Source organism: Brachyhypopomus gauderio, chromosome 7 (assembly GCF_052324685.1).
Source record: "Brachyhypopomus gauderio isolate BG-103 chromosome 7, BGAUD_0.2, whole genome shotgun sequence".
NCBI classification, from domain to species: Eukaryota; Metazoa; Chordata; class Actinopteri; order Gymnotiformes; family Hypopomidae; genus Brachyhypopomus; species Brachyhypopomus gauderio.
Genome location: NC_135217.1, coordinates 15,739,146 through 15,752,383, shown reverse-complemented (window position 1 = coordinate 15,752,383; position 13,238 = coordinate 15,739,146). Strand labels below are relative to the sequence as shown.

At 42.1% G+C, this 13,238-nt stretch overlaps 1 protein-coding gene across 4 annotated transcripts in view; it reads left to right on the top strand.

Annotated features, from left to right (window-relative positions):
* LOC143519042 (guanine nucleotide-binding protein subunit alpha-14-like) overlaps positions 1 to 13,238 on the top strand; it is a 70,218-nt gene that overhangs the window by 31,210 nt on the left and 25,770 nt on the right. For 2 of the 4 annotated variants that reach the window (XM_077012070.1, XM_077012073.1), the window contains exon 8: positions 5,973 to 6,445. The exons of the other annotated variants lie outside the window; for them this stretch is intronic. In XM_077012070.1, the coding sequence (XP_076868185.1) occupies positions 5,973 to 6,265 (293 nt within the window). In that variant the 3' untranslated portion in view covers positions 6,266 to 6,445. Of the gene's footprint in view, positions 1 to 5,972; positions 6,446 to 13,238 lie in introns of those variants that run through there. 4 annotated transcript variants of the gene reach the window in all.

The window sequence follows — 13,238 nt, the reverse complement described above, 5'->3', positions numbered from 1 at the left end:
AAGAGGCAAGGACCCGCTAATCACGTCTTCTGGTATGACTCTTTCCATCTACCCTGATCTCACCACTAAAGTGGCTAAGGCGAGAGCAGCCTTCAATTCGATCAGAAAAAAACTTCGTTCTATGGATGGGGTCAAATATGGCATGTTTTACCCGGCTCGACTTTGTATTACATACAAGGGTGAATCGCGGGACTTCACTTTTGCTACTGAGGCTGAGCGTTTCATCTCTTCAATGTCTGACGACTGACTGACAGTTGTTTTTTCTCTCATGCCTTTTAGGCCGTAAGGTGAACCTCGAAAAGTCCTTCAAAAAAGAAATTCCGCTCCGCGGTCTCCGAACCAAACACGCTTCAGCTCATACAAAAAAAAGAACGAGTTATGTTGAGGTTTAAAAAAAAGTTTAGCCGCTCAAAATACAGTACTTTTTTTGTTCGCAGCGTTTAATGGAAGGACTAGTGCCTGGTAGTGCCTGGTAGCCGTAATAACACTTTGCCTCTTGAGAGGTGCCACGGTTGAGACGTCATCAGAATGGACCAATCGGATAGCTGGTATGTCAGCTGAGCTAGTAAACACAAGTGTTCAAAAAAAGAAATATTCGAAACGTAAAGTTTGTTACATGCATATATCGTCTGTTAAGCATGAGGAAATAAGGAATTTCACCAGCACAAGGTGGAATACTTATCGAAATAGTCTTCGGCAGTGGCTAGAGTTGAGGGGCGAGTGACGTAGCAGAAAGTTTCAAACAGTCTTGAACTGGACTTTGAAGAAATTCCCGATGATGCGGCTTTCCATCCCACACGGTACCGGAGGATTATTGACCATCGAGAGATCGACAGAACTAAACGGCGTCTCGTGCGAGAAACAGAGAGGGGAGATGACCAACAGGCTATCCCTGCTTCAACTACTGGGACTACTCCGACCAGGAAACTTCGGTCCAGATCAAGCCTGCCCATCTCAAGCTCTGGCCTCGTTCTTCCTGCCATCTGCATCATTTGCAAGAAAGGCTGCAAATTTGTCGTCGCGGGTGGCAGACGCCATAAAGAAGCTTTGAAAAAAACACAGACTTTAACTGCAGGTAAGACTGGGTATCACCCTCACCCCCACCACACAGTAGGTAGTCTATGCAAATGCATCCCATCCCCCAACACACACACACACACACAGAGGTTGGGAGAAGTTGAATACCTATGTGGCCTACACTGCTACACAATACTTGTATTTGTCTAATTCTAATATCAATGTATGTCTGAATTGCCATTGTTGCCATGTGTGTGGGTGTGAAATTACTTTCCAATACATAACATCCCCATGCCTATAATATGCCCCCCCCCCAGTGTTTTAGATCTTTGATATAGAATGAAGCACACTTTGACTTTAATGGGGTACTGGGTATGTTTGTATAAATGTCATAGCATGCCTGATGTTAATATGCCACTGAATACCTTTTTAGAATTGTGGCTCCTCATCCTGATGCCCTGTCTGGTCAACACACTGCTTTACAGCAGCAAGCCCATCCCCCGGTCCATTCCCCCAACCCCCCCACTGCCCCCCTCTCACACTTGTACACTTGGGACTGTCCCTGTGTTTTGCTGGCCAGCCCCAGCAACCAGACTTGTCTCCAGGCTGCAAACTGTGTTAGCCAGCAGCATGCTAACAAGCATGCTAAGAGTCATTCCAACCACCAGCTTGCAATTCGTGCCAATCGACAGCTATCTAATAAGCATGCTAATAGGGTTAGCCATCGGGATGCTAACCATGTTGGCCATCGGGGTGGTAAACATGCTAGCCATCGTGATGCTAACCATGTTAGCCGCCGAGGCATTAACGGTGAAAGGAGACGAGGAACACCGCCACAGCCCAAAACGCTGCTAATTGGGGACTCAGTCATCAGAGATGTATGGAGCAACAGTATTAAGGCCTTTTGCTTTCCTCGTGTTACTGTCTGTGAAGTGATACCCATGATTCCACACATATTGCATGACCATCCAGCTACGGAAAGACTGATTGTACATGTCGGCTCTAGCGATGTTTACAAACAACAGTCTGAGATTCTGAAACAGGATTTTAACCATCTGCTCGACATTCTGGAGTTTTCCCGGTGTGAAATGTTCATTTCTGGACCGATACCAACTGCACGTCGAGGCAGTGGTCACTTTACCAGACTGCTGGCTCTAAACAGCTGGCTCACTACAGCCTGTGCTCATCGGAAGATAAACTTCATTGACAATTTCAACATCTTTTGGAGGCATCCTGAGCTTTTTAAACCTGATCAGCTTCACCCTAACAGGGCTGGGACTCAAATGCTTGTGGATAATCTAATGTATGGAATCACTCACATGCGGAATCTGCACCCAACCGCCAGCAGTAACGTCAGTAATGTCAGTCACAGGAGCCCACCATCTCCTGTCAGAGAATCTGTCCACAGTCTCAGAGGTAAACTCCAGGAGATTGAAGAGGTTCCGCAACACTACAGTCTAGAGTCTTGTAGGAACTCACCTACTTCTCTTGCACACTCAGTGATTTCTCAGGTCTGACACACTGGAACCCATGCTCCTAGTCAGTGCTACATTCCAGTTCTTTTAAATAGCCGGTGGCATGGCTCTCAGAATCGAAATAAAAATGTAATCAGAAGAAAACACAAGGGCACAAAACATTGTAACAAACAAAATTTGATCCCAGTGAAATGCACAAGTGATGTAAGTGATGCTGATCAAACACACCAAGTCTTCAAAGTCTCCTTACTAAATGTCCGCTCACTCACAAACAAGTCTTTTGTAATAGCTAAATTAATTGAAGATTACTGTCTGGACTTTCTTTTTCTAACAGAGACTTGGCTTGATAGCAATGGAGCAATAGTGCTAAATGAGGCTTCGCCTCCCGACTTTAACTATTTTAATGTCTCCAGAGTAAATAAGAGAGGTGGTGGTGTTGCATGTTTTTACCATAAAGCATTCCGTTGTAAGCAGATCTCATTGGGGGAACATCCTACATTTGAATATCTGGCAGTACAACTCAACAGTACTTATTCAGTTCTTTTGGTTGTTGTCTATCATCCTCCCAGACTACATGCAGATTTTCTTGAGGATTTTGAGGAAATGCTTTCAAGGATTTTGGTTGATTTTGATTATGTTTTAATTGCTGGGGATTTTAATATTCATATGGATATATCCACAAATCCAATCACTTCAGAGTTCATGAGGATGCTTAACTCTTTTGATCTCATACAGCATGTATCAGGCCCAACTCATAAGCATGGCCACATTTTAGATTTGATAATTTCTAAACGTATAGAGGTTAATAATACTGAAATTACTGATGTTGCAATCTCTGACCATTTTGGTGTATTTTTCAATATGTCATTATCTACTAGAACACTCAGTGAAAAGCGTACAATAACCAAGCGTTATCTCAGTGCTGGCAGTGCCGTGGCCTTCACAGACATGATACAGTCCCTCCCTCCCCTCTCAGAAAATGGGAATGAGCTAGTTGAAACATTCGCACACAGAGTTAGGAACTGTATTGATGCTGTGGCACCAAAGGTAACTAAAATAATCTCTGGTAAAATTAAGATGCCCTGGAGAAACACTCCATCTATTGTAAAATTTAGGCAAGATTGTAGGCAGGCTGAGAGACGTTGGCGAAAGTCAAAATTGCAAGTACATTTTGATATTTATAAAACAACATTGCAGAATTACAACAGTGAAGTGAAATCAGCAAGGAAAAACTATTTCTCTACCTTAATAAATTCATCCAATAATAACTCAGCTGTCTTGTTCAGAAGCATAGATCTGCTAGTAAACCCCACCTCCTGTAGCTTCCCTGAGACTGTTTCAGTTGAAAAATGTGAGGAGTTTGCTATATTTTTTAGGGACAAGATTACTAGTATAAGGCAGAACATAGCAACAAGCACTAATAGACCATCAACCCTTACATCAGTTACTCAGCCTAACTTTAATATGTCTTATTTCCAAGAAGTTGACATGGTAACACTACTTGATGTGATCTCATCACTAAAATCCTCTACTTGTGAACTGGACCCTTTACCAACAAGCTTTTTCAAGCAGGTTCTGAGCTCATTAGCAAATGAAGTTCTAACGATTGTTAATCAGTCTCTGAAATAGGGTGAATTCCCTAAAATTTTTAAAACTGCAATGGTTAAACCACTATTAAAGAACATAAATCTTGATTCCACAATTCTTAATAATTATCGACCTATATCTAACCTTTCCTTTCTTAGCAAAATAATTGAAAAAGTAGTGTCAATCCAGTTGAATGACTATGTCAAAGTAAATCAAATAAATGACACTTTTCAATCTGGTTTCAGAGCTCTCCACAGCACTGAAACAGCCCTAGTTAAGGTAGTAAATGACTTGAGATTGAATAAGGATGCAGGCAAACTCTCAGTCCTTTTTCTGCTAGATTTAAGCGCCGCTTTTGACACCGTTGATCATGAAATACTTCTTGATCGACTACAGAGCTGGGTAGGCCTTAGTGGCTTAGTCTTAGACTGGTTTAGATCATACCTAACTGGGCGTGATTACTATGTAGCATTAGGTACCTCTTCCTCCACACGTCAAAAAATAACTTGTGGCGTCCCCCAAGGATCAATTCTTGGGCCCTTACTATTCAACCTATATATGCTTCCGTTACCACACATCATTAAAAAACATGGTATTAGTTATCATCAATATGCAGATGACACTCAACTGTATATCTCGCTAGAACCTAAAGCCCTAAAATCAATTTGCTCACTGTTTGACTGCATAGATGATATACAGACATGGATGTCTGACAATTTTCTACAGTTAAATAAACAGAAGACAGAGGTTCTTGTTCTTGGCAGTGATTCACAGAGGAATGATGTCCAGACTTATTTAAATCATATGAATCTGAATGCCAGACAATGTGTTAAGAACCTGGGCGTCACCTTTGATAATGAGCTCAACTTCAAATCACACATCATGACTACATGCAAGACAGCTTACTTTCACCTTCGAAACATCACTAAGGTACGAGATATGCTCTCTCCTGCTGACAGTGAAAAACTTGTCCATGCATTTATCACATCAAGGCTAGATTATTGTAATGCTGTTCTATCTGCTCTTCCAAAGAGCTCTATTTCGCACCTACAGCGAGTTCAGAACGCGGCTGCAAGGGTTCTGACCCGCAGGAGAAAGAGAGATCATATTACACCTGCACTCCACTCACTGCACTGGTTACCTGTCAGCTTTAGAATAGATTTTAAGGTTGTAGTGATGGTTTTTAAATGTCTTCATGGTCTTGCCCCTCTTTACCTCAGTGAAATGATGGTTAGATATGTTCCAGTCAGGTCTCTCAGGTCTTCAAACAGTAATCTACTGGTGATTCCTAAAAGCCGATTAAAGATTGGCGAGGGTGCTTTTAGCCACTATGGCCCAAAGCTCTGGAATTCTCTTCCTGAAGAGCTCAGAGGCATTTCATCCTTGCATAGTTTTAAGAACAGTCTCAAAACATTCCTGTTTAGATCCGCTTTTAGTTAAGAAATTCTCAATCTTATTTACTTTATTACATTATGTTGTCTATTATTTTTAAATCCAATTATCTAAATAGTTTTATCTTATTTACTTTACTTCTTATTATCTTATTTACTTTACCTTTTTACTTTTTATGTTATTTTTATATTTTTATCTTTAATTTCTTTTAACATTTTCCTTTTGTCTTATCTCCTTTTAATGTTTATTTTATTTATACTGTAAAGCACTTTGAGTTGCATGTATGTATGAAAGGTGCTATACAAATAAAGATTATTATTATTATTATTATTATTATTAGAGGTGTGTCCTGGCTGTGCTGTACATCTGTGTGCACAAGGAATCCTTTTTTTGGGTGCAACACCTAGCACCATTTTTACAACACCACACCACCAGGAAAAATTGTCTTCATTTTTTTTGCCTGCCTATTTATTCATCCTTTGTTCTTTTCTTTTGTACAAGGCAAGTTGCAGGAAGCTGCTGAAGTGAAGGGGCATCCTCATTCACATCAAGGACAGAGACTGGAAGATGGAAATCTTCAAGTGACATGGATGACAAGAAATCCAGCCCCTGATTCTGTTCTACATGTCATACACTGTGGTTGCAGAGGGAGTGTCTGTGAGACATACAGATGCTCCTGTTTCTCTGCAGGACTCTGTTGTACAGACTTGTGCAGGTGTTCCAGCTGTGTGAACGCAAAGGAAACTGAGGATAAAGATGATGATAGCTGCCCTGACACTGACAGTGAGGAATAGAGAGTGTGTGTGTGTGTTTTAGAGAGAGGGAGAGAGAGATATATATATTTTACCGCTATTCTATTTGTATCCTTGTCATTCCTTTTATTATGGTTATGTATATACCTTTATGCCGGTTGATGTAAATGCCAGTTGATGTGTATGCCCTCATTGTTTTGATTGTTTTTTAATGTGTTGTTAGTGAATAAATGAAAACCTGAAGGGTCCTTATTGATAATTACAATTATTTCCATTTATTTATTAAAATGTCAACATGAAATGGTAACCTTATCATTCACTTGCACAATAGTTGTTTGTTCTATCAGGCATGAAAATGGGTCAGGGGTTAAAAAGGTGAGAAGACCGGGGGGCGGGGCATGTGACGTCATGGGGATACGGCGACGGGGCGTTGACATGTGACGTCATGGGTATACTGCGACGGGGGGGGGGGGGGGGGGGGGGGGGGGGGGGGGGGTTGGTTTGGGGGTGGCTGCTGGTGTACGGGGATACAGCGACAGGTGATGCCAAATATTACGGAGCTCGTAAGGTGACGTCATGTAAAAAATATAATAACGCATGGCCACGACTTACTAACGCATGCGAACGACTTACTAACGCGTGCGAACAAGATAATTAAGTATTACTTTATATAAAGCCAGGTTTACCTTCCTTGGGCAGTCAGTTCGCGAACATCCCTGGGATCTGCTTGCTTTGCTGTGAAAAAATAAACTTTGTTGCCGCGTGTGAAAGGCGACGTTAGTATCTCGTTCCCACGTGTTAATAAGTCGCGGCCACGCGTTATTTATTTATTTTTTACATGATGTCACCTTACGGGCTCCGTAAAATATAGTAAAATCCATTAAAAAAATGTTTTTTGACTGTCATGTCAATGGATTCAATGTATACGCAATCCGTAAACGCAAGAAGCCGCTTTCGCCATTCCGGATGGCTCAGTCAAAAACCATTACATCTTAATGAACCAATACATACATCAGCGGCGAAAATTATTGTAAAAATACCAGGTTTACGTGTTTTTATTTTCTAACATGAGCTAAAGCACAGGGTAGACTCAAACGACAAGAGTTTACAACTTCATCTTCAACCTTTTCAGCCCTGGTGCGAATGTGATCCTCACACGTCCCTGGATTCACCAGTTACAACTACAGACACACTAGAAAAAAATCTTGTTTCTTATTTTATGTCACCGTTAACTACACGTGGTTGACGCGAACTTAAATAGGTAGATAGATGGGCCTATTATCACAAGAGCTTGTGGTTAGATCTGACAGTGTTCAACGCTGTAGCGAACGGCAGTAACTTTGTTTTACCGCAAAATATGAAAACGATTGAAACCATTAATAACCCAATTAAATCCACCCAATTAAAAATGTACGATCTGGTAAATGTAGTGGTAAATGTACGATGTGGTAAATGTAGTGGTAAATGTACGCTCTTCTGACTTGTCCGCGGTGTAGCACTAGGTCCTGCTTCTCGTCCCGCTTAGCAGTAAATGAATAACATGAATGAAGAACGTTCGTATGATTGAAACGCTATTTGGCCTCTATGAAGGTTCTGGGCGGAAACTGCTGGCCACTGTCATTGAAATAGCCAATTTCGGAAGTGCTCTGTTTGCTAATTAAGTCAATATGATAATTAAAATATAATCTCCCGACCCCCCCCCCCCCCAACAAAAAAGGTGACAGATTTTCATGCCTGTCTATAAATAAAGGAATTCATTTAGCATTTATCCCCTGTTACAAACACATGGATGGCTATCAATAATTGTTGCAATTGTTTCCATTAATTGATCAAAATGACAACATGAAAGGCCACTTGCATAATTGTGATTTGTGCTGTAAATAAAGCACTATTTAGTATTAATTTGGCCCAATTCAGAAGTGCATGAATGAGCATTATGATAATGCTCGTTCATGTATTTCTGAGGGCCAAATAAATACTAAATAGTGCGTTATTGTATATAAAGTGGGCATAAAATAATATTAATCAATGCTATTGTTGATAATAATTATTTTATGCCCACTATAAAATTATATTTTGGGAGATTCCTTTCTGTAGGTTATATTTGACAGCACTAGGCAGGTTGTCATTTTTTCCAGTTTGTTGTCGTAAATCGGTTACGTGATTGGTTTAGCGCAGTCACGCGGTGTCATGTGACGTCAAAATCGTCATTCAGCGCGAGGAAAATAGTTCTTCAGAAAACATCTCCGTTTAAACAAAGTACAGGATTCTGTGACGCGAAACTTTTTTAGTAAGTGCAATATAACTTGATCATTTTTATCAGCTAACGGGCATGTAGTTCGGAGATCGCGGAGCGGATCAGAACGAAAACGGGGTTCACCTTACGGCCTATTTTGCTTACATCCTCTCAACTCCTTGATAGTGAAATATCTTGTAGAGGGAGTATAAAAATTGTGATTTAGATAATTATGACTGTGATTATACTTGAATATAAACATGGGCGGGGGAGCAAAAGAATGGAAGGCGTTTAGAAAATAATAATTGATAGATGGGTTGCACCATGAGACACTATTGGCGCATTTCCACTAGGGCCTGCTTGGCGCGGTACGGTTCGATTCGCGACGGTTTGTGAGTGTTTCCATTAGTACCACTTCCCTGTGAGCCGGCCCCTTCGGGTACTTTTTTCGTACCGACTCGCTCGAGGTTCTAACCGTTCCGAAGCGGTACAGTTCTGTGACGTGGAGGAACAGCATGACACTGATTGGCCAGGGAATGTCGTCACAGGTTGCGTCAGGAGAGCGACTCCTCCGCTATGCTATGGACTCCTCAGCCATTTTTAAAACCCAAGGAGCGAAGTCTGTTCCCTGGTCAAACGCCGAGGTACAAACCTTTCTGTTAATAATCAGCGATCAAAAAATTCAGGGCGAACTGGACGGGGCCACTAGAAATGTAAAGGTTTTTAGCTAGGTTTCCGCGCTAATGGCTACTCATGGCTACCAGCGGTCCATTCAGCAGTGCCGGTCGGTCCAAGCAAAAAAAGCTTAACGCGATTACCGGGCGGTGAAGGACCATAACGGATGCAGCGGAGCAAAACCGCAAAGACTGGAAATGGTTCCAGCAAATGGATGTCATATACGGTCACCGGCCAGCCAGTAATGGAAGAGAAAACGTGCCGGACAATGTCGGTGCTGGAGGCCACGGAGAATGGTGAGTGTATTGTGATTTCACAGTTTTACTACTAGGCTCGTAAAAGATGTAATATGAACGTAATATGAACGCATCTATTGTAAACGCAGGAATTTAGAGCTGTGTTTGTAGTTAATGTTACCACCACAGTAACTACTGTACAATAGCTAGCTCTTAGCCTTGCTAGTTGCTAGTTAGCTGTAGCCATAAACACAGCATGAGCAGCGATGACGTGCTACACATTTTGTGCAGTTACACTATATCGTTGTTGCTTTCACGGGAATGCTTGTGTTTAATATTTGTTATTTTTTACGTTCAAGATTCCCCTTCCACTGACGAGGCGAGCAGAGTTGGCGGGAAATGTTTCCCTCAACCGGGCTTTCCTCGGGGTGCTTGGCGAACTTGTGAACGCCATGCGAGACAGACGCCAGTAAAAGCACACAAAATGTTGCTTGTAGCACTATAAATATTTATTTCATATAAAGCTATACGTTATTTTTAGGTAATTTGCTTTTTGCACTTTCTAAAACTATAACTATATTATTTACATATGTTGTACTTTAAATATCTATATTTCATAATAAAGTTTGATTTCATTTGATTGTATGACTGATGCTTTTTATGCAGGGTGTGTTCAGCCTGTTTGAGTAATACCAAATTATCAATAATTAGAGCAACCACATACAATAATGAAGATAAATATAAATAAGATACAATAATGCTATGTGTTAAGGGGCATCGACCGGTGTTGTGGTCGCATACAAATGATGTGACGACACTACAACCCGCGCGCCAACAGCGACTCCACCCACATTGGGGTGGTTCACCATTGTAATGGAAACACAACGCGACCGTACCGTTCCGTTGCGAATCGACCCGTATCGAACCGTACCGCGCCAAGCAGGACCTAGTGGAAATGCGCCATATTTGCAGCAGAGATGGGGACTCGAGTTTGGGACTCGGATTCAAGTCGCACTTAAGTCGCATATACAGTGACTTCAGACTTGACTTAGACTTGCATTCAAAAGACTTGCGACTCGACTTGGACTCGTGAACAATCTTTTATTTGTAATGTTCTTTTGTGTTTCATTTGACAACCTTTTCTCCGCCTGTCTGAACGCTTTTTACTTCCCGCTGACGTAACATTTTCGCGACGCGTCAAGTATTTCGCAAGTGACCATTGCGCGCGACTCCGCACACCTCACGAGACCTGGCGCTGCGCGCGCCGCAAAACATCGCGATCATGACGGCGCTGGTGAGGACGCTCGCTTCTGTTCCACCATTCATAATAAGTTTTGGGTACAAAACAAGTACAAGTAGCAAATAGAAGAGCAGCAAACCGCAGAGTGTGTGGCATAAAAATACAGTACGCTGGTTCCACCACATCTAATTTTATTCGCCACCTGAAAACCCACCCGGAAAGGTTAGTCACTGCCTGAAAGGTTATTAGCAATATTGCAATATTGGTATTGACTTGCCACCAGTGCACCAGTAGAGAGGGTGTTCAGTCATGGAGGCCTCATAATGCGCCCTCACCGAGCCAGGCTAAGTGCAAGTACCCTGTCAATCCTGATCTTTTAAAAATGTAATGCGTTAGTTGCATAAACATTTTCCTTGTATTGGACACTGAAAGACACCTTGAAGTTCAAATAGATTGTGTTTGATCCAGTACATTAGGAGACAAATAGTTGTTGCTGCAGGGCTTTTTATGTCAGAATCATTATTATTGTAAAATTTGAATTCTGTTTTTAATTTTTATTTTATAATCACTAATTTGGTTGCTATTTTCTTTATATGCAGACCTTTCATATATATAGTTAAAAATGTGATTTTTTAATTTCACAGCCCTCCTTTATCTTTTAAAACAAAATATAGCAGATGTTCTACTGAAAGAAGCGAATATTGTATTCAGAAAAATGTCAGTTTTGTAAGAAAAATACTTTTTGGAGAAAAATATGGATACAAAATTTATCTGGAAAACATTTGTGTGTGCGTGCGCACTTTTAAAAATTGTATTTCTTCATTTACCAGTTTAAGCTATTATACATCAGAAGTGTCATAACAGACCATTACAACTATACAGTGATTTGCGACTACAGTGTCACTCAAATATTTGGGACTTGACTTGGACTTGAGAACAAAGACGTGAGACTTGACTTGGACTTGAGAACAAAGACTTGGGACTTGACTTGGACTTGAGATCAAAGACTTGAGACTTGACTTGGACTTGAGATCAAAGACTTGAGACTTGACTTGGACTTGAGATCAAAGACTTGAGACTTGACTTGGACTTGCAAAAAATGACTTGTGAGCATCTCTGATTTGCAGTATGCTATGGTTGTGCTTGTTCTGTGGAGTTTACTGGAGGTCTGTACTCGCACTGAGCTGTTCCTTCGGAAGTGTTCATTTGGGATTGACTCCCGTTGGAGTCTGTTTGGGGGGAAGGGGGGGATTGTGTGTGGGGTGTTTTTTTTATTTTTATTATTATTAACCTTTTTTTTTTTCTCTTTCTCTCTCAGTTGGCCTGTTCGAAGTTTCACTTTTATTGTGTCATATCTTAAATGACTTGTCCTAATTTAAAGACATTATCAGGAGAGTTCCCTTTAAGCTTTCTGACTTGGAATGTTAGAGGTTTAAATAATCCCATTAAACTTTTGAAGATTTCTAATCACCTGAAGCATTTGGCTGCAGATATAGTATTTATATATATATATATATATATATATATATATATATATATATATATATATATATATATATATATATAATTATATATATATATATATATATATAATTATATATAAATATAGGATATATATTGTCACGTTGAGGACCCCGGCCCCTCCCTTTTGGGCGTGTGTCAACGTAGTCCACGTGCTTTGTCTGCGTCAGTGTATATACGTGGGTAGGGTTTTGTTGTGTGATTAATAAGTCTCACCTGTGAATCGTCTCGTGATCACGTGGGGCTACTGTGGTTTGTCTATTTAATGTGCGCTCGCGCAGTGTCCTGTGCTCGTCGTTGTCTATAGTCTGCACGTTGTGTGCTTGTGATTGTTTTCTGTGCGCCGTTGCGCAATATTCACAATAAAAACGTGTCGTTTGGACCGGAGACCTGGACTCGTGTCTCGTCCTTGCTCCAGCACCCCAGCGTCACAGAACGATGAGCCGACCTGAGACACCCGAAGATGCCAGGGTACGCTACCAGGCCTAAGAAGGCGTTACGCTCCAGCAAGAGGCATCACCGCTCTTCCTCCTCTCCCCCGCGCCGCATAACCCCGCCGACTCACGATCAGCTACTGTCAGACCCGGTATGCGCTCTCCAGCTGACCTCAGCCCAGAAGGTTGAGCACAGAGACCCCGAGTTGGCGGAGCTCTTCCGCCAGGGAGCAGTCAGGATTTGGAGGGAGCGACACTCCCCTCCATCCCGCGCCCTCGCGCCGACGGAGAGAGATCCTGGTGAGATCTGCGTCGCTGACTCGACCCCGGAGGCGGAGTTTGGGGAGGGGGACTCCGAGGAGGAGGAGGAGCAGGACGAAGAGGAGGAGTCATACCCTCCGTCCCTGTGCGATGCCTCCACCGTAGACTACGGTGGGGAGGGGGAGGAGACCTACGCTCCCTCGTTGGACGACGCGTCCACAATAGACTATGGGGGGAGGAAGAGGAGGAGTCAGAGGAAGAGGACTACCTCCCTCCGCCCATAGGTCCCTCTTCCAACGTAGAGGAGGGGGAGGAGGATGACGACGAGGACTACCCGCCGTCGGAGCGCTCTGCACACCCCACTGACTACGGAGAGGAGGAGGAGGGGTATGAGGAGGACGATCGTCCTCTG